This window comes from Frankliniella occidentalis, unplaced genomic scaffold, assembly GCF_000697945.3.
Source record: "Frankliniella occidentalis isolate FOCC.00 unplaced genomic scaffold, Focc_3.1 Scaffold209, whole genome shotgun sequence".
NCBI classification, from domain to species: Eukaryota; Metazoa; Arthropoda; class Insecta; order Thysanoptera; family Thripidae; genus Frankliniella; species Frankliniella occidentalis.
Genome location: NW_026267335.1, coordinates 186,380 through 209,958, shown reverse-complemented (window position 1 = coordinate 209,958; position 23,579 = coordinate 186,380). Strand labels below are relative to the sequence as shown.

At 39.9% G+C, this 23,579-nt stretch overlaps 5 protein-coding genes and 1 non-coding gene across 10 annotated transcripts in view; 3 read left to right on the top strand and 3 right to left on the bottom strand.

Moving 5' to 3' along the window:
- Nucleotides 1-1,069: 1,069 nt before the first annotated feature.
- LOC113202334 (transcription elongation regulator 1) lies at nucleotides 1,070-11,122 on the top strand. Of its 3 annotated transcripts, XM_026416515.2 has the most exons (19): nucleotides 1,070-1,374; nucleotides 1,835-2,138; nucleotides 2,256-2,396; nucleotides 2,631-2,783; nucleotides 2,862-2,994; nucleotides 3,071-3,306; nucleotides 3,508-3,651; nucleotides 4,057-4,189; nucleotides 4,286-4,664; nucleotides 4,743-5,029; nucleotides 5,109-5,263; nucleotides 5,360-5,568; nucleotides 5,651-5,801; nucleotides 8,942-9,421; nucleotides 9,496-9,693; nucleotides 9,775-9,929; nucleotides 10,022-10,130; nucleotides 10,207-10,284; nucleotides 10,390-11,122. In XM_026416515.2, exons 1-19 carry the CDS (start codon nucleotides 1,220-1,222, stop codon nucleotides 10,612-10,614), a joined length of 3,825 nt encoding a protein of 1,274 aa, XP_026272300.1. In that variant the 5' UTR covers nucleotides 1,070-1,219; the 3' UTR covers nucleotides 10,615-11,122. The 3 variants fall into 3 exon arrangements, with proteins under 3 accessions (XP_026272300.1, XP_026272308.1, XP_026272317.1); XM_026416523.2 differs by lacking the exon at nucleotides 2,256-2,396 and having other exon boundaries at nucleotides 1,071-1,374; XM_026416532.2 differs by lacking the exon at nucleotides 3,508-3,651 and having other exon boundaries at nucleotides 1,071-1,374.
- Nucleotides 11,056-14,200, bottom strand: LOC113202373 (crossover junction endonuclease EME1). Of its 3 annotated transcripts, none has more exons than XM_052272517.1 (12): nucleotides 14,178-14,200; nucleotides 13,418-13,669; nucleotides 13,254-13,325; nucleotides 13,021-13,180; nucleotides 12,763-12,948; nucleotides 12,520-12,690; nucleotides 12,253-12,428; nucleotides 12,067-12,177; nucleotides 11,843-11,974; nucleotides 11,559-11,757; nucleotides 11,373-11,429; nucleotides 11,056-11,302 (listed from the first exon to the last, which is right to left on the bottom strand). In XM_052272517.1, exons 1-12 carry the CDS (start codon nucleotides 14,183-14,185, stop codon nucleotides 11,186-11,188), a joined length of 1,641 nt encoding a protein of 546 aa, XP_052128477.1. In that variant the 5' UTR covers nucleotides 14,186-14,200; the 3' UTR covers nucleotides 11,056-11,185. The 3 variants fall into 3 exon arrangements, with proteins under 3 accessions (XP_052128477.1, XP_026272358.2, XP_026272350.2); XM_026416573.2 differs by lacking the exon at nucleotides 14,178-14,200 and adding an exon at nucleotides 13,816-13,964; XM_026416565.2 differs by lacking the exon at nucleotides 14,178-14,200 and adding an exon at nucleotides 13,765-13,934.
- On the top strand, nucleotides 13,948-18,549 carry LOC113202352 (spermine oxidase). Its single transcript, XM_026416544.2, has 6 exons — nucleotides 13,948-14,148; nucleotides 14,326-14,495; nucleotides 14,584-14,850; nucleotides 14,931-15,886; nucleotides 15,963-16,083; nucleotides 16,169-18,549. The coding sequence occupies exons 1-6, from the start codon at nucleotides 13,977-13,979 to the stop codon at nucleotides 16,355-16,357; spliced, it is 1,875 nt and encodes a 624-aa protein (XP_026272329.1). The 5' UTR covers nucleotides 13,948-13,976; the 3' UTR covers nucleotides 16,358-18,549.
- A 116-nt stretch (nucleotides 18,550-18,665) lies between these two features.
- Trnal-caa (transfer RNA leucine (anticodon CAA)) lies at nucleotides 18,666-18,784 on the bottom strand. Its single transcript has 2 exons — nucleotides 18,747-18,784; nucleotides 18,666-18,711 (listed from the first exon to the last, which is right to left on the bottom strand). It is a non-coding gene; the product is annotated as a tRNA-Leu (tRNA).
- Nucleotides 18,785-19,043: 259 nt separating this feature from the next.
- On the top strand, nucleotides 19,044-20,871 carry LOC113202506 (ribose-5-phosphate isomerase). The gene is made up of 7 exons (XM_026416761.2): nucleotides 19,044-19,268; nucleotides 19,488-19,548; nucleotides 19,639-19,754; nucleotides 19,873-20,006; nucleotides 20,086-20,227; nucleotides 20,311-20,413; nucleotides 20,484-20,871. The coding sequence occupies exons 1-7, from the start codon at nucleotides 19,089-19,091 to the stop codon at nucleotides 20,579-20,581; spliced, it is 834 nt and encodes a 277-aa protein (XP_026272546.1). The 5' UTR covers nucleotides 19,044-19,088; the 3' UTR covers nucleotides 20,582-20,871.
- A 497-nt stretch (nucleotides 20,872-21,368) lies between these two features.
- The window catches only part of LOC113202512 (pro-resilin-like), a 14,016-nt gene continuing 11,805 nt past the window's right edge, over nucleotides 21,369-23,579 (bottom strand). Inside the window, exons 3-4 of the mRNA XM_026416774.2 lie at nucleotides 22,708-22,873; nucleotides 21,369-22,350 (exon numbers count right to left, since the gene is read on the bottom strand). Coding sequence (XP_026272559.1) covers nucleotides 22,036-22,350; nucleotides 22,708-22,873 — 481 coding nt within the window. The 3' untranslated portion in view covers nucleotides 21,369-22,035. The remainder of the gene's footprint in view (nucleotides 22,351-22,707; nucleotides 22,874-23,579) is intronic.

The following is a 23,579-nucleotide window of genomic DNA, read 5'->3' as shown; positions in this document are numbered from 1 at the left end:
GGAGGAGGGGAGACATACGAAAATACAAGTAGGGAGGGGAGGGGGAGGACACACATGTAGCATGTAGGTAGGTGAATTCACCTGATGAGGGAAGGGGGCAGATGACGTGTTTCAGATTAATAGTTTACGGAAGTGTACAGGATCGCTGATTGGAGCATTAGAGAAAATGTCTGAACATTTCATCCGAAGTTTTACTTTCTTCCTGCTGGTACCGTAAGCAGCCCCTTTGGGCGTGAACGGTACCCCCCCCCCTCCCCGCCACCTCATGAACTGATTAAGGGGCTGGCAAAATTGGCGAAGCGTACACACTAATTCGGGGTTTTTATTAACTGAAGTAAATTTGTTAATTTTAAAGTCATTTTTTAAAATATTTTTGTCCCGATTTCCTAGTACGCGGTCCTAGAATACGTCGGCGGTTATGGGGTACGTGCCTCTCGCGTTTGAATTTGCCACGACTTCGCGCCTTTAGAAGCAGTCCTGACTTTTCGCTGACGTCCTGCTGGAGAAACAGAAGAGGTTATGCCTTTTCTCCAAATCCACTTACTAGGTAGTTTTAAAATATCAAGAGCTTTCATTAGTGTTGTCGGATATGAACGCAGAGCGTTTCTTGTTCGTTTTACGTGAGAGATTTGCAATATTAGTGAAAAATCTTAACGTCGGCGCGTCGGCTGCTGCCACTCCGATTCACGAGAAAACGTGATGGCATGTTTCGATGCTATCTTTTACCATCTGCGATTCAACGAAGCGTTTCTAGAGTACTTCTTGATGTCCCCAGCCGTACTAAGCTGCTACATGTCAGCATAATCTTTAAAAACATAAATGAAGAGTCTTATCGTTAAATTGTTTGACCACCTGATGTTTGTGTTGTGCCAACTCTGCAATGATTCAATACACGAGTTTACCTAGGATAGTCTCTTGAAATCCCCATTTATAACATTTGAGAACAACAAAGGACATTTAAATTACATTGTATAGCGAAATTTACGCTTGTTTGCGCTGATTAAAAGCTTGATACAGCGCCTAAATCTACTTCCACGGTTGCCTATAGTGCCACACTTCGGCGTGGACTTGGACTTGCCGACTACCGACTGATAAACTTGTGGTGGTTTGGAGGCGTTGTAACTTGTGTTGTGTGTTTATTTAGGCGTTTCGAACCAATTATTCCTAATTCCTAAGAGCCTAACAATTAAGTATTTCTGAGAACTAGAATATTGCCGTCATGGCAGAGTTAATGGAGGAACATTCACAATCACCTCTTATGGAAGAAAATAAAGAAATGGATGACCCCATGGAAGGGGGAGTTGAAGAGGAAGATTATGATGAATACGACGAATTTCACAAAGCCCGGGGCTTAGCAGGTCGCGGAGGTATGGGGTAAGTGCTTAGAGTAATATTATATATTCTCATTTGAAGAATTTTGTGTTAGTTCCGCTGTTTGTAGTTGACCATAACCTCTCTTGTGTCGGCTAAGTTTTTAACACGTATATTATTTTCTCCTCACGTTTTTGTATCCTCATATTCTTTCTCTTTGTGGAAGTACAATTTTATCAAGTATTTTCCCTTGAAATTTCAATTTTCATTGTTTTCTAAGGTAATATTCACCCTGGCTGTATTGATCTTTCATGCTCTGTGAGACTGCTGTCTGTTAGATGTTCGTGTAAATATAATTTCATCTTGCTCCATAATATACTGTGTATCATATTCATAATTCAATATTTTTCTGCCAACCTTTTCTGTTTTGGTTTAAATTGTTTGCCCGAATATTGTCTGCAAATAATTGTAATAAGTGTAAATATATTGTTTTCTCGTATTTAAGTATCTTTTTTTTGTTCAGAGGGCCGGAGTATGCAGATTACCCAGATTTTGGTCCAAGGGGGCCACCTATGGGCCGTCCACCTGGTCCTTACGGGATGAATGGTCCTCATGGGCCCCATGGACCACATCCTCGTTTTCGTGGCAGAGGTGGCTTTGGTCCAAGAGGACCACCTCCTGGCTTTAGAGGACCACCTCCACCTCATTTTGGGGGACCAAGAGGACCACGTTTCAGAGGAGGACCACCTCCGAATTGGGACCCTAATTGGGGACCTCCTGGGATGGGGCCGCCTCCTCACATGATGGGGCCTCCCCCACCAGGAATGGTAAGGCAAAATTCTACAATATCTGGTGCTGGCTACAAGTAAACACTCATTACGGGAGGAACCCTGGTAAATTCGTAGTCATTAGCCTAACCGCATTGGTCTGAAATTGTTTTTCAGCCACCCCCCCATGCGATGGGCATGGGGATGCCCCCTCCCAACGGCTCGGCCAGTGGACCACCTCCGGGTGGCCAATATGGCCCACCCCACGGAATGGGAGGCCCCCCCCCAAATATGATGCAACAACCACCACCAACCGTGGTCAGTAAGGGCACTACATGTTGTGTCCATGTACCATTAGTTTGCACCGTTTTGCAAAGAGTCCTTCCAAATGTTGGCAGCACTTAGTCATGGCCCCTTGTTATAGACCCCATTGTTGTGTAGCCCAGCCCTCCCCCCTCCCCCTCTCCACCCTCTCCCCAGCCACCTAAGGCAAACTTGGCTTCTTCTTGTTTGTCTGTTTTCTGACTCGTCATGTATTTTCCATTTTTTCAGGGTGGTGTGAGCAGCATGGATCTGCTGTCTGGGGAAGTCTGGGTTGAAACCAAAGCTGGAGATGGTAAAGTTTATTATTATAATGCAAGAACAAGAGATACAACATGGACTAAGCCCGATGGTCCTGATGTTAAAATACTCACCCAAGAACAGGTAAGTCTTTTGTAAATTGTAATTAACTTTGGTAGTTATGTCTGCTGCTACAATACTCAACATAAAACATCTGCTCAGGTGGAATCTTTGGCACAAGCCGCTGGAGTCCAACCTGGTGCGAATCCAGTTACTACTACAGCTGCTCAAGCTGCTGTTGCCCAAGCTAATTCATCCAATGCCCTTAAAGCTGAGGATGGCACTCAAGCTCCAGGTATTGTATATTTGATTGTTTCTCTGTTCCACATATGAGGCAATATGTTCATCCTATGTATTTTCATTGTCTTTAGGTACAGGTGCCATGCCTAATACCATGCAACCTCCTCCTGGTATGATGCAAGGTCCACCTCCTGGTATGCCACCCTTTGGAGGACCACCCCCTCAGTTTGGTGGACCACCTCCATTTGGGATGCCACCTCCCGGTTATCAGCAAGGATATCCTCCTTACAACGCTCCGCCGGGTGGGGCGCCTGGCGCGTGGAATATGCCTCCGCAAGGCATGCCCCCGGGCGTTGGTCCTATGCAGGTGGGTTGGCTTTTGGGTATTACATGCCGCACTGATCCAGTTTTGCATGCCCTTGGAATACTCCCTTTGTTGCCTGTGTCATCTGCCTTCCATGTCCTATTTCTTCTTCATGGGTTTATCTGTGGTGGAAATCATTGTTCTTTCCTGGGGTTAGAAAGTGTAGCCTGTCCTCAAACGAGCACAACATGTGTTTTTACACAGGGACTTCCTCCGACTGCTATGCCACCCCCTACAGCTGCTGCTGGTCACGGAGCTACTATCTCTTCACCAGCTGTTCCGAACCCTGCAATTGCAGCAGCTGCTGCTCCTCAGCCAGCTAATTGCGAAGAATCTGCTGGACTTCAGGTGGCTGGAACTAATGTAGATGCTGAGTGTAGATGATCAGAAGACTTTTTTGTTTTGTTTTCTTTTCCTGTGTATACTTAGGTATACTGCAATGAGTTTTTCCTTGGTTTGCTGCTTCTCTTCAAATCTCATGTCTGGAATAATTGTTGGTTGGGAATTCTGTTGTTTTGCTTAATTTGGCATATTTCTGAGCTGGATGGACGAAGTGAACCAATAATGCTGCCAATGAGTTCTGAACTTCACCTATCATTTCAGTGTTCTTGTTTGCATGTGAATAGTAGGATATGCTTTGTGCACTTCACCATAAAATTGGTTTTGTTAGGTCGTCACAGTTTTCCCCCTGTTTTAGAATTGAAGAACTCCTTTTTAGAGGGTCACTAATTGTGTTTTCCTTATCTTTTCCAGATTGATCCTGAAATAATGGCTAGAGCCTCTGAGTGGTCTGAACACCGAGCACCTGACGGAAGGTCATATTACTATAATGCTAAGTTAGGACAGTCAGTTTGGGAGAAACCACAACCACTTAGAGATTTAGAAAGTATGTACCTAATTTCAATTTTTGTGTCATTGCTCTCCTGATCTTTATCTTGATTTAAATGCATTGTATTATGTATTATTATTTTTATTTTTGCAGATGCTAAATTGGCTGCTGCTCAAGGTATTGCATCAATGCCTGTTCTAAACACACCTGTCATGGCTTCCGTTGTTCCTAACATGGTCAATAATGAGGGAGAGTCTTCTGATGATGAAGAGGAGGATGATACTGTTCCTGCAGGAACACAGCCAGTTCACATTGAAACTGGTTCCATAAATACACCTATTGTTAATGGTTCAGCTTCTGCTATCAGACCTGAAAATGAGAGCGAGGATGAAGAAGAAAAGGAGAAGAGGAAACAGGCAGATGAAGAAGACCTTAAAAAGAAGCGTGAGGAGGAAGAAAAAGCCAAGGAAATTCAACGTCAACAAGACAAATCTAGACCAGTTTCAAGCACTCCTGTTCCAGGCACACCATGGTTTGTATACGAATTTCTCTAAGACACATCACTAACCAGTGACTAGTGCCTCCCGCTGACTGTTTTCTCTTCGTCTAGGTGTGTTGTTTGGACAGGTGATGGACGCGTGTTCTTCTACAACCCATCTTCTCGCACTTCTGTGTGGGAAAGACCGGAAGACTTGGTTGGGCGTACTGATGTTGATAAGATGGTAGGCAATCCACCTGATTCGCTGTTGAATTCACAAACAAACCAAGGTACTGGTTCAAATGGAGTTAACACTTCAGAAAACTCCGCCTCATTAGCACTCAAGCGTGAAAATAAGTCAGACGATGAACAGCCTGTCCCACCTAAAAAGATAAAGAAAGAAGAACTCCCCATCAAAGGTAAATCAGGTCATTGTCAGTCTTATGTAATGTGTTGTTCTATGTTCTTGACTTAGCATTTTTCTCTTTGCTTTCGTAGAAGTCAAAGAAGAAACAAAGCCCCCTGAGAAGAAGCAGATCGAGGTCGGGAAGGAGGCAGCCATGGAGGCCGAGGTTCGGGCAGCAAGGGAACGGGCCATTGTTCCCCTGGATACTCGCATCAAATCATTCCGTGAGATGTTAGCAGAAAAGGAGGTATGTCAATCACGTAACAATAAATTGTTGTGTTTTTGAAAAATAAATGTATGAGTGACATGATTTATGTTAATTATCCATCCGTCATTTTTGCAGGTGTCTGCTTTCAGCACGTGGGAGAAGGAGCTCCATAAAATTGTCTTTGATCCTAGGTATCTTCTACTTACGTCCAAGGAACGCAAGCAGGTCTTCGAGAAATATGTGAAGGAACGAGCCGAAGAGGAGCGCCGAGAGAAGAGAAACAAGATGAAGGAGAAACGTGACGACTTCCGCCGTTTACTGGAAGAAGCTAACCTTCATGGAAAGTAAGTGTGACTTGTCACTGGGTGTAATCAACTTTGTACTATTCTGTGAAGTCCGTCCTTTAATCCTTACCCTGTATTTCAGATCCTCTTTCAGTGACTTCGCCCAGAAGTATGGCAAGGATGAACGCTTCAAAAATATTGACAAAATGCGTGAAAGGGAGAGTCTCTTCAATGAGTACCTCCTTGACGTGCGCAAACGCGAGAAAGAAGAAAAGCTGCAGAGAAGAGAACAGGTCAGTACCCTATACATTAATATCCTTGGAAAATTGAAGGGCTTGTGGTGTTGCTGGAGTATGGTCAGTTTCATGTGTAAACCTCTACCCACAATTTGAAGTCTTGTGTCAGATTGATTTTGAAACTCTCCATACAATACTTAACAGATCTGTCATAGCCTGATGATAATAATTTTTCATTTGAATTGTTGTGTTTTAAACTACCTATCTTTAGTGGTGACAATTCAGACTGGTCATACTCAGCAATTATTTTTCATTACACATAATTTGGATTTGACACTTTACCGGTGTCGAATATGATCTCATATGTTATATACATTTGCCTATCTTATTGTCTTTGCGTTGTGGGTCTTATTCTTTAGGTTTTGCGTTTTATTTAGGAACCTAAACCTTAGTATTCCTAGGTTACTTGCATGGACCTTTGAGATATAACTTATGTTGCAGTTATTTAAATGCTATTTAAATTACATGACTTACTCATATTTCATTTCTTCTTTTTTTACCAATTGTTTTCCCTTAATTATTTTTTCTGGTCAAGTGATGTTGCAGTCATTGAGTTGTGAGTAGAATGACTACACAGCACTTGTCTGTTTCAATGTGGGCTTTAGTTTTTAGATGTCCGTATGTATTATGAATAGTTTCCTTTCCCCTTAGCATCCAATGTAAGTATCAAAACACCCTTTCATTCAACCTTTACTTGTATAAACTTCTGCGGATTTAAAAAAATGAAAAGCAGACTTAATTGCAATTTCAGATTAATTGAATTGCTTAATTAGTGTGCAAGTTTTCTCTCTCTTCTTATAAGTTTTTTTTTCTTTTTTTTTTTATTAATTGTGTAAATGTGATATGGTGCAATGTGGAGACTGACTTAAATATGATTGGTACAATGTACTTTTCCAGCAACAGTATAATTGGCTTGATAGCCTAGCTGTTTGTGATGGTATGACTTGTTTCTCAAGTTAGACGGACTCAGATTAAATGTAAGATATGAGTTGGAATCTTACCTACACCCTTTTGATGAAGAGCCATCCATAATTATAATGTTCTTTGTAATTCATTCTCAAGAGAGTCTCCTGTTGTACCATTTAACTCTTCTAATGTGCAGAGCTCATTACATAGTTTATGTTCTATTACACTTTGGATGCCATCATGGAATACAGTACATGTTTTTTACTGTTGTTTTGTCACCATTTTCTTGCAGGATTTAATCTAATCTAATGTGATATTTTCTTTCAGGATATCTTCTTGATTACAAGTGCCTCATTTCAAGTATTAACTTTCTTAATTTTAAAGCAAAATTTCAAATTTTTTTACCCCTTCATATTTTTAAGTGAAGGCAACAATATTGCGTTTGAGGCAGAAATTCAAAAACTTTCTTTTAAAATCCTTTTTTGCCTCAATTCAGTTAGTCTTTCATACATTTATCTGATTGAGGCACATTTTTGACTTAATTTGTGTGTTTTTTTATTGGTTTTGTATTTTAGGTTTCTTTGTATTATCTATATTTGTTGTGTTATTGCCTCTTGGTCCTGTTTTCCTGTTGTCTTGGAAATGTCTTGTCAAAATCTCACCATTTGACTTCTGTATTCCGCTTTTCAAGTGTCCAGCAAGAAAGGGCCGTGAAGCTGTCAGAGGACCAGCGTAAACCGTGCGCCGGTTGAGAATCAACCCACCCTTTCCACTACCGCTCGTTTGTTTCGCACATGGTATAAACTAATTAATTTTTAATTTTTCCTTTATCAAGTAAATTCTTTTCTTATCTGTATGCTAAGTCCGATTTCATCAATTGAAACTACTACGTACTTAAAATTCAACTATTCAGATAATTATGACCCTTGAAATTTCATGTAGTCTCTGAACAATTTTTATAAGGACTTTCTTTCTCTGGAATAATTTAACTTAGAGTATGTACTTTGTAAACATGATTCAATTTTGTAATTTGTTGACTTATACCATATTACCAATTTAAGGTCAGTTAGTTATTATTTCTGCACAACTCTCTCAATCTACTAATTAATCTCTTTTCTGATTGTTATTAATAATTAGCCTTCTTGACAAATTCAGAATTGAACATGTTTGCAGATCGTTCTTTGGCTTTTCAAAGACCTGGTGATTCATGGCAGTACTTTTTTTCATCTCATTTTTTTATCTATTTTTTTTTTGTCCTAGTACTTTGCATTTATCTTGTGTTGTCTTTGCTTGTCATATTCTATCTTATTCCGAACACCAGCTCTTTGTTGGCTTACCTAGTGATTTTCTCATGTGTTGTTAATTACCAGTTCAGTACCTGACTTTCACCTACGTAATCTCATAATTTTTGTTTCGTGGCCCCATTAAGCACTTTATTTGGCCCGTTTGATCCATGTTCTGCCACCTATTAGTAACATTAAAAGAAACCTTGTAGTCTTTTGTTTACTCAACTTCAGTGGAATTCTCTGAAATCCGACACAACATTTGGCCTTTTGTCCAACAAGATTAAATTATTATCTTTGTTATCCAACTTGTTTTCATTTTGCTCTGCTTGGAATTTTGATTACAAAGGTGTGCTGATCTGTGTTTGGAAGAATTGAACGTTGGAAATCAGATGCCTATTTTTTTAATTGTGTAATCAATAACTGAATTTTCATTATAGGGTGTCACTACATATGAGTGCTAAAATTGTTATAGTAATGAATATTCCTAAAGATTACGTGATTAAAACAATAACTATTTATCAAGTCCATCTAATAGTTTGGGACCTATGTTTTCTTGTGGGTTAGCATTACTATGTGTATTTATAGTAGAAACAGTTTTTGAGGGAAAATTCAGTCAAGTAGTGCTTTCTATGATTCTTTTAATTTCAAAGAAGATAAAAGCTTTCAGTTCAGTGGTTTGAAAAGTAATAACATCTTATTTACAGGATCAGAGGTGCTGATTTATCTTCATACTAATTTTTCTGCTTGCGACAACTTTGTGCAATTGTCTCACAATCCCTTTTTCTTGCCTCTGGACTTGCTACCACTTAATTAACTTCTAATCCACATTCCTTGGCAAGATTGATGTGTTGTGAGGCAATGTATTCAAAATTGTGCTAGCTTTGTTCTTTTAAACAATGTCAAGTTAAAAATTTAAATCTAATATTGTGAAATTTCTTATGGCAGACAAAACGTGAGTTCTTCGAAATGCTACGGGAGCGTTCCGAGATTGATCGTCATTCTCGCTGGAGTGACTGTAAGAAGTCGATTGAGTCTGATTCACGCTATCGGGCCGTGGACTCAAGCACTCAACGTGAAGACTGGTTCCGAGAGCACATTAAGCATCTGAAGGAAGAGAGAAAGAGAGAGAAAGAACGCAGGAGAAGCAAGGATAGAAGAAGAAGTAAAGACAGAGATCGCAGTCGTGACAGAGAAAGAAACAGAGATGATAAAGATAAAGACAAAAAAGATGATAAGGAGAAGGAAAAGGAGAAGGACAAAGAAAGGGACAAGGACAGGGATAAGGATAAGGACAAGGATAAGGACAAGGACAAGGAAAAGGAGAAAGAAAAAGAGAAAGAAAAGAAAAAGGAGAAAAACAAAGAGGAGAAAGAAGAAGGAGAAAATGATGATGATGATGAGGATGAGGAAGAAAGAGGAAGTGAGGTAAGTTACTTTGGCTTGACAAGAATTTTTCTTTCTCTAAAATACTCCCTTACTCATTTCAATTCTATCCATAGGACAACCGCTCAGAAGATGAGCGTGAAAAAGAGCAACGAGACAAGGATAAGCAAGCTCGTGTTCAAGCAAGTTTAAGAGAGCGAGAAAAAGAAGTCCAGCGTACATTAGCTACTCACATGCGTGACCGTGACAAGGAGCGTGAGCAACATAAACATGATGAAGCTGTTCAACATTTTAATGCACTTCTAGCTGACTTGGTGAGTTTGAAGTATGTAATATTAAACATTTATGCGGTTATGGGGAAACGATATTTATAAAGATATGTTTTTCTTCTCTAGGTGAGAAATGCTGATCTAATTTGGAAAGAAGCCAAACGACAACTACGCAAAGATTCAAGATGGGAACTTGCAGAACTGTTGGATAGAGATGAGAAAGAGAAACTGTTCATGGCTCACGTTGAACAACTAGGAAATAAAAAACGAGACAAGTTCAGGTAGTTATTGTATGAAGTTATGATAATGTCCTGAATATAAGGACGTTTCTTTTGAGGCATTGTTATAAAAAACCAAATTTTCACTCACCTAGGGAAATGTTGGGAGAAATATCAGAGCTGACGCTTACAAGTTCTTGGAAAGACATCAAGAAGTCCATAAAAGATGACCCACGGTACTCTAAGTTCTCTTCCAGTGATAGGGTAAGTTTTCTACATCATCTCTGCTGTAAAAACAACTTTGTCTGTTCATAGTAAAGAATCATAATTTTATTTCCAGAAATGTGAGCGTGAGTTCAAAGAGTACATTAAAGATAAGCTAGTCGCAGCCAAAGCAGAATTCAGAGAACTTTTACAGGTAATCACTGCCTATTCAGTTTCTGTACTTCATCTTAATTTGTACTATACTTCTCTTTTAATTCTGATCTATTTCACATGTTTGTTTTTTATATTTATATTTTAGGAAACCAAGCTTATTACTCATAAGTCATTAAAAATGGTCCAAGAAAATGAATCCCACTTGAAAGAAATAGAAGAGATTTTAAAGAAAGACAAAAGGTACTTGATTCTGGACTATATGCCAGATGAAAGGACTCGCTTGCTTAGGACATACTTGGAAGAACTTGACAAACGTGGTCCACCACCGCCACCAACAGCATCAGAACCATCTAGAAGACCTACCAAGTAATGTCATATTTTTCCAATTGAACACTATGACTGTCTGATATGTACAATAATGTATTTCTTTTCTGTTTGGGGAGTTTCAAGTTACTGGTGTTGTATACTGTATACCTCTGTTGGTGCACAGTTCTGCCATTGATTTTTTAAGAGATCCTCTTTTTCTATGTTATCTCGTCTGAAAATGGAGACCAATTATGTATGTTAATTTGTGTGTGCAATGTTGTTTGTTGATTATTGAGTGAAATGTCTTGTTACCCTATCTAATTACACACTTATTTGAATGTATTTTGATTTTAATGCAATAGACATTGTCCTTATGTTTTTGGCAAAAGTTTGTTACTTAAAATTTTAAGATCAAAATTGGAAGAGTGTTTTTTTGTTTTCTTAAGTGTAAGAAGTATCTCATTTGTCATTGAATTGTATATTATATACAGAAGGAAAACATTCCTTTGTGAAACTGCAATTTAACTTTTATTGTTCAGAAAAATGTTCAATAAAGTAACTCTTTCCATTTATATTGCTGGAAGCTTTCTTTACATCTCACAGAGTATGGTATAGTTCGTTAAAATTGCATTTTATCAATCTGGTGCAATTAGACAATCTTCATCTAAAGTAGTGAAGAAGGTGAAGATTTTCTTGCTCAGCTGTGGCCCAATTCTCCTGGTTGTAGACAAGGGCCCTGGTCCTCGTCGTACCTATAAAAGAAAGATTTCAGTTAACGTAGATGACATTCAGAGATATAAAAATCAGTAAACATATAATTACAGGAATATCTTCTAGAAGGTAATGAGCAGCGTCTTCACTTGAACAGCCTTCATAAGCCTTCATAAACAAGCAGTTAAGAAACAATATTAAAAATAAAAAGAATTAGCTTTACCCATATCGGTCATAATACTGTATGATGACTAGATATGAGTAACAGTATCTACACTCTTGATTGTAGACACATACTTGCAATAGACTCATGGGTGATGGGTAAACAGAGGCTATTGCCTCTGAGGTCTCACGTGATGCTAAGGGAAACTGACAAAGTTGACGTTGCCAAAGCTGAAATGAACCATTTCCATCTTTATCCACAGCTACGCAGTCTTTTGAATCGGCTAATGCATACCAGTCAAGCCTTTCTGCATCCTTCTCATGCTTTCCTCTTCTGAAAATATAGTTTGAATTTAAGCAATTATCAAATGAATCGGTAAAAAGTTTTCATACACTAATAGGGTTGTTACAGTACTTACTTGAATGGTGCCTCGGCAATTGCTTTTGTGAATTGACAAACTAGATTTGCCATATCAGTCTTATTATTGATACAGCGGTGATTAATGTTGCACTTAATTTGAATTTCTGCCAGGGCATATTCAACATCACCCCTATGGGAAGAGATATGTAATGTTATAATGAAGATGTCAAGGACAGATGTTTTTCATATGCAGTAAGATGGATGCGTTAATGTGAATTATACCTAGACACTTGTGGTGCTGCTTCTACGGTGCCCTCCTTGACCCTTCGCTTTTGTGGTCCAGTTCCTAACACATCTGAGCGAACATCTCTCCTCTTTTGAGTTTTTTGGAATCTGTCAGATGTAATAACGTTATAGTACTCACAGGAAAAAACTACTTCACACAAGCATACACATAAGTACATTTACCTAAAATAATCTTCAAGACCAAATATGACAAGGGTTAAGTCCCGATCAGGGAGTAATGCTGCGATTTCCTCTATAGCTTTATGAAGAGAGTTCTCATGAACCTGCTCAATTAGTTTATTCCACATCCACATGACTAAAACAGTTGTCTCACTTTGAGTAGTTATTTTTTTTTGAATCTAAGAGTATGAAAAGTATTTCTTAAATACAAAAATAACACCACAAAATGCTTTTTACTGATAACTACAGATAACTGATAATGAACCATACCACCATGTTTTCATCCACATGCACAGTTTGAATGCGCCTCTCCCACGAAACAGTGCATGGTATGATGGACTCTTCCACTTTATAGTCAACTTCAGAAGCTCTTAGAGCTGTTAGTAGTTCTCCACTATATTCAGAGTTGAGAACACCTGTATCTAAAATAGTCGTTACCCACTGAAAATGAGACAAAAAGTTTACAATGATGTGGTAAAAAAGCAATCTGTAGACATCCTTCAAAACCAATACCTTTAGACATTCCCCTGGCTTTTTGGCTCTCTCAATCTCAGATGTGGCTTGTTTTAGTGCCTTAGAATGAGCTGCTTCCTTTTTTTTCTTCTCTCGCTCTTCTTGCACTGCTTGTCGCTGTTTTGCTTTTTCAGCCTGTTCAAGCTTTTTCCGCAATTGTTGCTCCCCACGTTTATTGCATTTTGCCTTGTGAAATAAAATTTATCAGATAAAAGTGTTTCTGTACAATGCTAAATCACAGCAATTTAAGTCAGGTACCTTTTCTGGTTGCTGAGATTTTTCTCTTTGTATTTCATCACCCACATGCAAGTTGTACTGGATAGTTTTAGTTTCCTTGTAAACTTTTTGACTAGTTCCAAAGTTTATATTTATATCTGGCAATTCATCATCAGATGAAGAAATTGCTTTGCCTCTTTTCCTAAAAGATCATTTATATATTAAATACAATCATATTGGAATTTACAATTATTAACTAGACAACAATCTCTCACATTTGGGCACTCTCATCAGGCTCATCAGAATCAGACAGATCATGTACAAGCCTGACTGTGTCTTTTGCAGATCTGCAAAAAAACAAAAACAATGTTCATCATTGGCTTGAAATGGAAAGACATGTGTGATATAATGGTACCTATACTGTTGCAAAAGCATCTACCCAGGATTTTTAGAAGGGCTGGAAGAACCTCCATATTCTTGACTGGTGCTCGGTCTTCTCTCAAGTTCATGAAGTGAGAGATGGTCAACAACCTCGTTTGTACCATAATCAAAGTCCTCTACCTCCTCAAAGTTGTTTTGAGACAGAGATAAGTCGTCTTTTACAATCCTCGAGATAGGAGCTGGCGAAAAATCTTCATCGTCATCACTTGACAAAACTATAATTTTTTCCATGACTTTTAGTGATAAAAACCTAAAATAAAATAAATATACAAGTAAAACATCAGTACACAAATGAAGAGGTTATGGTTAAACTTATCTCAATTGCCCCAATAGAAGTGTCATAACTGGAAAACGATGGGAAACAATCAGTAATGAAAGAAAGCTCAATCATGGAACCTGTGCTGTCACGGGAAAGATAGCTATCTCAACAAAAACATTTGTCCAGACACAAGATACAACACAGCTGCAAAAATGGTGGTTGTTTTGGAAATTACGCGCGCTCGCGCTAGTTTGATAAATTTGTCATACAGCAACTTCCATACAATTTCTTGTAAACAATGGCGTCGTCTGAACCCTTGGATGATAGAAAAAGAGTTAAAATTCTGATTATTGGAGCAGGAATGGCAGGATTGTCGGCTGCAAACCACTTAGCCAAGAATGGAATGACCGATTTTCTGGTTTTGGAAGCTTCTAACAAAATTGGTGGCCGAATCTTCTCAGCGCAGACAGGTGCCCTAGCCATCCTTCACATAACCTACCGGTCCATAGTTGTTTCACTGAATATTTCCTTGTCCTGATCTATATCACACTGATTTTGACTGAGACATGTAGTTTTTTTTCCCACATGATACCATGTGTTCAATGAAATTATGGGTATTTTTAATATTATTTTGCAATGTGTTATAGGAAAGCACAGGCTGGAACTCGGAGCAAACTGGATTCATGGAGTACTCGGAAACCCGTTGTATGAAATTGCGATCGCAAATGGTCTGATTGATATCGTTCATGTACCAAAACCTCATAGAATTGTTGCTGCTACTGAAGATGGAAAGCAAGTACCTTTTGGTGTGCTGCAGGTGTGTGGTGAAAATTGATTCTACACGCAAGAAATTCAGCAGTGCACATTTTATCTTAACTTTCAACTAACTTATTTCATAATTGCAGGAAATGTATCAGGCATATGTTTGCTTCCTTCGGAGGTGCGAAGAATATTTCTTATGCCAGTACCTACCCCCAGAGGGTATTAATAGTGTGGGTGAGCATTTAGGGTTAGAAATGACTCTTTTCTTGGAGAGAGTAAGTGATCCTGTACAACGCCATCTGCGCTCACTGATTTTTCGATGCCTGATGAAAAGAGAAACCTGCATAGCGGGTTGTCACAGTATGTCAGATATTGATCTACTGCAGCTTGGTAGCTATACTGAACTTCAGGTAAGTCACCTTCATTTGATTTGTTCATTGGATTTGTTTTTCTCTTAAAGTTTTCTTTTAATATCTTATGTATTCATCAGGGAGGAAATATTGCCTTGCCATCGGGTTATAGTAGCATCTTGGAGCCCGTATCAAGGCTCATTCCACCTCAAAACATCTTAAAGAAGCACCCAGTAGCTACTATAAGATGGCGATATAGTGAAGAACTTTTATTAGGTAAATGTGTTGTAAGCCCTGGCACAGACTCTGGCATTGACTTACGAGGTCTAGGAGATGCTGGAAATGAATCAGATGATTCTGATGTCACAGTTACCGGAGAAACTCCGCCAGATATCTCTCCGAATTCCAGCAGAGAGCCAAGCAGTGAGAAGGAATGCATCAGTGTTGTTGAAAATATTAACATTAATGTATCTAACAATTTTAAGTCTGAAGACGAATCAGATTGTACTGTGCCTGAATCAGGTATTGAGTCAAAGACTGAAGAAGAAGATCTTGCTTGTCCTCAGGGCGGTTCCAAAACTATGGGTCACAGTATTCCAAGAAGAAAGAAAAGCAGAAAACGTAAATCCCAACAACCCAATGTTGAAGTTGTGTGTGAAAATGGTCAACAATTCTATGCAGACCATGTTATTTGCTGTATTCCTTTGGGAGTGTTAAAAGCTCAAGCTTCTCAGATGTTTTGTCCTCCCTTACCGCAATTCAAATTAAAATCAATTGATAAACTTCTGTATGACACTGTGGATAAGATCTTCCTGGAATATGATAGACCATTTCTGAATCCAGAGGTGTCTGAGGTCATGCTTTTGTGGGACTCGGAAGAATGCTGCAGTGATGCCAATGAAATGAAAAATAAGTGGTATCGTAAAATATATTCATTTTCTAAAATCTCAGAAACCCTTCTTCTAGCGTGGATTTCAGGGAAAGAAGCTGAATATATGGAAACCCTATCTCATGAAGAAGTGGCGGAAACATGTACTGATATATTACGAAAGTTTTTAAATGACCCTTTTGTTCCAAAGCCAAGATCTTGCATTTGGTAAGACTCTAACAAGTTTTATAAATTCAAACGATTATTTTAATCACTAATAATTATTTTTTCTATACCTTTTCAGCACAACTTGGGGCTCACAGCCATATACCCGTGGGTCATATACAGCTATTGCTGTTGGAGCAAGTCAAGATGACATTGATAATGTTGCTCAGCCTTTATATTCAAATGATCAACAAGTCAAGGTAGCTTTGTGTAATTTGTATCAATCACTGTTGTCCGAGTTATTATTGAAACATGACTGGTTTTTATTACCACTTTATCTTTCAGCCTGTTGTCCTATTTGCTGGTGAGCATACTCACAGCAGCTTCTATTCTACAGTTCATGGGGCATATCTTACTGGTAGAAGTGCCGCCCAGATACTCCTGGCACCTGATTCTCCTGAAGAGCTAATTCTTGAAGCAGATGAGGATGCTAGTGACCTAAGCTCATGGATCCAGGGCATTGCTCTTCAGTGATATAGTTATTTGCTCAGTGATAGAAAAGAAAACTGTGATGTGTTTCTGTGTTTGTTACAGAAAGAAAACCCATTTAAATGTTTCCAGTAAATGTTCCAGTATTGTTACTTTTCAGAAAAAGTGGGTCATACAAGGTTCAGTAGTATGTTGTTAATTGCCCTTTGCTTTTATTTTCTAAAACCAAAAATAGGGATAAAGGTTGTGCTTTTAAGTTTATATATTTTTACCTTGCTGTTACATATTTGCTAACGCTTTTGAATGCCACATTTTTCATCCAGATGTTTTGTATGGAAACTCTTGCCTCATCTGCTTTATTTCTACAGGAACCTTCTAAGTACTTCAGGAGACAGTCCTAGATATTTGTTCTCCATTTTAAAATATCTATCAAACTGAAATGTTTTTATTTTTGCACTGTGCACTTTTATTTTGTGATCTATTTAAGGGCTAGAGCTAGGTGGGTGGCTAAACCTAGGATTGACCAGACAAATTTGGCAATCCTAGGTGTAGCCACTTTTGCTGCTAGCTGTTCCTAGGCTCAGGACGCACAGGTTGTTAAGTGTAGCAGACACATTGTTTAAATTTTTTAGTTGCAACAAAACTGAGAGAGACTGATGTTTATTTTACTTCTGTTTCCTTTTAAAGTTTCTCTTTCTTTGGATGTTTCCTTTTTTTAGGGGGAAGGGGAGGGGGTGCTTCTCTCCTTTTTTTTTCAGAAGTACTGGGTTTACATTAATTTGCTGTTTCCCCTCTCTTTTTTGCATTATCAAATGCAACTGCAAATGGCACTCCAACAAATCTTGTGGAGAAAAATTAAAGAACTAAGAAAGGCACTGCTTTTAATTCCTGGTGTACCTATGCATTTTTAGGTTTAACTTAAGTGTCACCTACATCTTGCTGATCCTAGGAACAGCCAGCAGAAAAAGTGACTTCAGCTGGGATTATCAAATTGGCTGGATGGATTCTAGATTTGACCAGCTAATCCTAGCTGTAGCCGCCCACCTAGCTCTAGCCATAACGAATGTAGCTGCTTGGTTGGTTTTCTCTGCCGTTGCCAGGAAGTTTGAACAAGGTTGTTTTAGATCAGTTCAAGCAATTGTCTGTCCTGCCTGGATTTATCCAACAATAAAAGAACTCTTGTGATTGTGCGGGGTGTGCGTCATGCACAAATATTTCTAGTGTTAAATTATGCCTGCTTGTTATAATAATAATAATTATTATTGTTGTTGTTGCAAGATTCTAATATTGTAAAGAGCTGTGATCTTAGAGCATCTAGCAAGTGTTACTAGTGTTTTAGAAAATTCCATTTCCATTGTATGGTTTTCAAGAATATGGGCAGGCTTTTGTGAAAGTAGGATGGATACATCTGTCAAACTTGAAATCAGAATTTCCGGCCTTCAGAATTGTGGGTATTTTGGTTTTAATTTGAAGAAAAAGTTTGAGCAATTAGTGATTAGATCATTAGGTATTAAATTCGGTCTGTCCCTCTTAAAATAAATGCACACATGAATTTTTGCATTACAGCATTACATTGGTTTATATTTTCTTGAAATAAGGAGGTACAGGACCAAGGAGCTGCTTTCATTGAGAGTCAAGACTGCATATATATGTATTATGAAACTTGCTCTGATTTGTTTCATTCACTAGGTGATTTATTTTACTTCATCAGCCAATTTGCCTGACTGGATGGATTCTAGTTGTCTTTGGCTATAACGACCTTATTTGGATTTGCATGTTGCTTTGTCAATTATTAGAACAAAACTCTTTTACTATGATTGATTGATTGATTGATTGATGCTATTTTTTGCAATACTCATTTACAGCTTGAATAAATTTGTAGTATTTACTCTTTATGACCACTGTGTAGTTCAACACACAAGAAACTTTTTCAATTTGCCAATAAATTTATTTTCCTACTAGGATATCTTGGAATTCCAGCTATCAGCACATTCACTGAACTGAATTTTGAATTCTTGTTCACTACCATAGGCATATGAGAATTGTGTTCTGATTACAGTGAGTGTTTTAAGCTTATACCAATAACTGAGAAATATCTAGTCATTACTTAAGATTTATTTTATAAATATTGGCTGCTTCCAATTTTGTTTTATTTGTATTTTAACCCAAAATACTAGATCTTGGCCTGTTGTTACAATATATTTTATGTAGGTAATAAATTTGTTCCCATACATCAGTGTGTGTTCCTGTTTTTTCTTGGCTTTGTCATAACTTAATTGGTTCTCTGGTAAATTATACATTAGATCTGAGACCTCATCAGGCCAGAAATGTTGGCCTTTGCCAAAAAAATGTATGTCAGAAGTGGGATTTGAACCCACGCCCTCAGATGAGGACCAGAACACTCGAACCCGGGTCGATCGGGCAAGGGAGAAACCTTGAGTCTGGCGCCTTAGACCGCTCGGCCATCCTGACATTGCTGGTGGGGGTGAAACTCATGAGAAATACATTCGTGTGACTTTCAGCTAGAGTACAGTTACCAGCTTGGCCAACTAAAGATCTGTTACAACTAAGAATCAGTTTGCGAATTCAAGTTCATTACCAGTTGCCATTTAAGCAATAATTAAAACAAAAGACTTTTTGGTGCATGTGTAAAACTATGAACAACTTCAATCTCGAGAAGTGTGAGTGATTTTGCGATTCTGGAGTAACATATGTTGGCTAAACATGTTCGTCTCGTGTAGTACAGCGCGAGCGTGCAGCGATATTTGATCGTGTCATGATACAGAAGTTGATAACGGGCTGTCTCAAGTCAGTTTTGTTTCACACTCCTGTGTGCCGGGCCGGTCTTGTTGCTGCGCGATTCTGTGGTCCAGCCTTTTTATCAAATTCCAGTATGTCACTCCTCGAAAGCGCGAAAAAAGCTGCTGCTTTCCGTGCCGTAGATGAATGTGTGAAGGTTAGTGGAGCCCATAGCAATGTAACAAGTGGTAATTTAAGAACAGAAAAATAATGATCTTCCTTTTAGTATCAGCATTTCTGTCTTTCCTCGAAATGGCTCAATGTCTAGGTCTCGGCGTTTCTTTTCCTACTTTCAAACGATTGTTACCATGCAATGAGGACCCAGTTTGTTTCGCTTCACCAAATGACGTACCTTACCTTACCCTAATTCTTCCAGGACAAGGACATCGTCGGGGTGGGCAGTGGTTCGACTGTTGTATATGCAGTGGAAAGATTAGGTTTGGTCATGTGTACTCAGACAAGTGGTTAAAAGCTCAACGTTTAAAATTTAATCTTGTTGATTTCAATCCCCTTTTTTTCTATTTCAGCGGAACGTGTGCAAAAAGAGAAGCTACAACTAGTCTGCATACCAACATCTTTCCAAGCACGCCAGCTTATAGTTGAAAATAATCTTACTCTTGGAGACTTGTCTCGATATCCACAGGTTTATATATTTATTATTAATTATTAGTACCTCGAATACTTTTACCTGAGCACATTTCTTTATTAGGCATAGTTGCATTTGAATTTATCATCTCTTTTTCTTCTCTTGTTTCTTGCAGCTTGATGTAGCCATTGACGGAGCTGATGAACTTGATAGTAACTTTGTTGCTATTAAAGGAGGTGGAGGCTGTCTCACTCAAGAAAAAATTGTTGCTTCCTGTGCCAAACACTTTGTAGTTATTGCTGACTACACGTAAGTTCCGTAAATACCTCTTCCTTGGTTTAAAATCTGAATCCGTTTCTCTCAAGACTTAACCATTATGTATTTACAGGAAAGACTCACAAGTTTTAGGAGAGCAATACAAGAAAGGAATTCCCATTGAAGTTATACCTTTAGCTTATGTACCTGTGATGAACAAAATAAAAGCACTATATGGTGGTGAGGTTCAGTTACGGATGGCTAAAATGAAGGCTGTGAGTACAGAAGCTAAGATGTTGCACAAATTTTGTTAAAAGAATTATTGGGCACTTTTCCTCATGTGGCTTTACTTTAACAGGGCCCTGTTGTGACAGATAATAGCAATTTCATTGTTGATTGGCATTTCCCTGAAGATAAATTTAATTGGAAAGATGTCAACACCAATATCAACTTAATTCCAGGTAATTTCTCCTCAGATTTTATTCCACAGAAAATGACAATGATTTTGTAAAATGTTTTGTTGCTTTCCAGGTGTAGTGGATACTGGTCTTTTTGTGGATATGGCTGATAGAGCATTCTTTGGCTATGCTGATGGTTCTGTTAAAGAAAAAACTTGCTCTGGAAAGTGATCTGATTATGACAGACATAATACATCTGTTTCAAAATGTTCTCAGACAAGGAACTTGATTATTTCAGAAGATCTTTTTGTTATGTATATTTAAGTAGGACTGCATTGTTTTTTCTTACTCATTTTACTTGTACCAGCTTATTTTTATATAAATTTTTATAATTTCTGCCATTTTTGAGACTGATGTATGTACAGTATCATATTCTGCACCATTTTTTATAGTACAAAAGTTTTGAAAAGGTTGATGCCATAATTATTGCCATTGAAATAGATTCTCATTGTACCACTTTACCATCTTGGTTCTTTAAAACTACTGCTCCTAAGCCTTTACACTTGCTGAAGTAGTTGAGTATTTTTCTAGTTCTCACGAAGGTTCACAGTAGTTCTTGGAAGCAAGAGGACACCTTATGTGACTGTGACTACACCTCTACTTAAAAATGCTAATGCCACACGTTTCCTGTCATCTCTGCAGGGAGAGAACGTTGGCCTAATCCGATGCATTGATGACGATAACTCTTTCAGATGCGCCAGATTTCGTTTGCTTTCCCTGATGTCGCCAGTTACGTTCCCACGGTATTAGCTAGTATCAGCCTGTGATATAGGCATCACTGCAAGAGCGTTGCTGTCAAGTGGTTTGCCTACGTCGCAGGCGGACTGTCTCCGAAGTGCAATGCAGATTGTTAGCGTTTATTTGTTTCTCGATCTGTAAGGTTTTCAAAATTTATCAAGCCAGTTAAATTTGTTGGAATGGAAGGGAGGAGGTTGAAAGGTCACATCAAACCGACTCGTTGACTTAAAATTTATCTTTTATTAATAAAATATTTATACAAGGTCACAGTCATTACACTTGGGTTTTCAGCCCAACTCTCACACATGTCATTCATCACTGTTCATTCGCTCACTCATTCACACGAGGTTATGTACAATGCAGGGTGGCACATCTCAACGTCAACTTTTTTTAAAAACATAATAATACTCAGAGGATTTCTTGCGAGTTGATCTGGACCCGACAGTCGCATGGCCGCGAGCCGGGCCTCAGCTCTAAATGCGAATCATCTTATCCGTTAACTCAGTTGGGAAACGTGTGTCATCAAAGAACTCATTTGTTCACAACCGAGTATCAGAATGACCAGGTGATTCGCATGTAGAGTATCCCGTTTACAGTTTTTCCTCTCTTCGTAACGTTTATTTGGCTTACTTCTATGAAAAGACAACCCAAAGCTGTCTTAACAGAGAGACAAAAAGAAAAACAATTCAATCTGCAATGATAGTGATAACAATACATGTATGAGATGCAGCGGAATTATATAAAAAGAAAACAACTAAATATTATAATGACATAAAAACACAAATTATCAATAACATTAAATCACTTTGGCGGGCGCCAAGGCTGCAGCTGGCGGTCGTGAGAGTCAGATTTGTTCCGTAAAAAATACATAACTTTCTTATTCTTGTTTACTTTCTGCGATATTGGTATCCGCCGTTGTTTTGCTGTGGCTGGTACTGGTTGACGTTGGAGCCCTGGTTGAGCTTGGGCTCGGGGTACTTCGCCTCACCCTCGTACGACACGTCCGCGTTGTAGCCGTTCTGCCAGTCCGCCGTGTAGCGCACGATCTGCAGGCGGCCGTCGGGGAGCTGGACGCGGTACTCGCCGGTGATCACGTTGCCGTCAGACACCTCGTTGCGGCTGTAGTCCGTGCCGTAGTAGTCGTCCTTGACGGCGTAGTTGAAGTCGTAGGGCATGCCGGGCTCGTGATGGTGGTCATCGTGCTGAGGGCAGAGGGGTGCGGGGCCGGGAGCATGGCATTGGCAGTGATCGTATTATTTACACGACTTTTGTTATTGTAAAAAACATACACTTGAAATGCAAAGGAGTATCAGAAGTGAGCGCCAAATAAGTAGCTTGCTACAGAAAATATGGGGAAGTTCCTTAATAAAGCGCCCCATTTTCTGCAGCAAGCGACTTTGGCGCCTTCTTATGAGACACCTTCAAATTAGTGTAGTCAATAAGGGTAGTGCTTAATATTTTGGCCAAAATAAGCGCCTAAATAATTTAGTTAAGGCTAATGTAGCAGGTGTGAGTAGTAATAGGAGGGTCCCCATTACTACTACTGGTGTGGCACTCACGTCTCCTCCGTGGCTCTGGGGCAGGTTCGCCTGGGCGTTGTAGTCGTAGCCGCCGGTGCTGGTGGGTGCCGAGTAGGTGGGGCGTGGCGCCGGGGGCGGGGGCGGGGGCGACGGCCTGTAGGCGGGCGTGGGCGCCGGCGGCCTGGGTTGGAAGGGCACCGACGGCCTGAAATGCGAGGAGGCGCTGTCAAACCTGCAGAAAGGGGGAGGGGGCGGCTCCTCCCGGAGGTGGTCGAGAGGCTGAAATGATGAGGGTGATTTCGCGCCTGCCCTTCGGGCCACGTGTCCGAGCTCCGTCAGCTCCGTCCCCCAGAGGGATGCGAGGTCTACCTCACCTCACCTTCCTGATAGACCAGACCGGTCGTTCGCATCATTGGGGCTCTAAACGCTTCCCGGCCCGGCTAGCGCGGCTCGGCGGCGTGGACACGCCCATCTGACTGGCACTGACCGCACTCAACTCCGCGACCTACCTCACCGCACCGCGCCGCCGCCGCCGGCCGTGCGAGAGGAGGATGGTGCCTACCGTGTTGCGACAGGGGCGGGCCGAGTCTAAGAGGGGGGGGGGGGGGATAAAGCGGTTCGCCTGTATACCAGTCAGTGGGGAGAACGGCATAAAGCAGGAATGCTGCTGCGAAACCCCCGCGTGCGACCTCTGCTCTGTCACACCCAGTGGGTTGTGAATACGGCGCCGACTTTCGACTCATTTGGCGCGGGTTGGTCTCGGCTTATCGTGGCGCGTCGAAGACGATCTCCTGGGGTCGGTAAGAGAGGATCGCCCCCCCCCCCCCCTCGTGTCGACGGAAGTGGCCAAAGTGGTCGGGCCGACTGGTATATATCGCGCGCGGCCGGTGGGGAAACGAATCGCCGTTTAT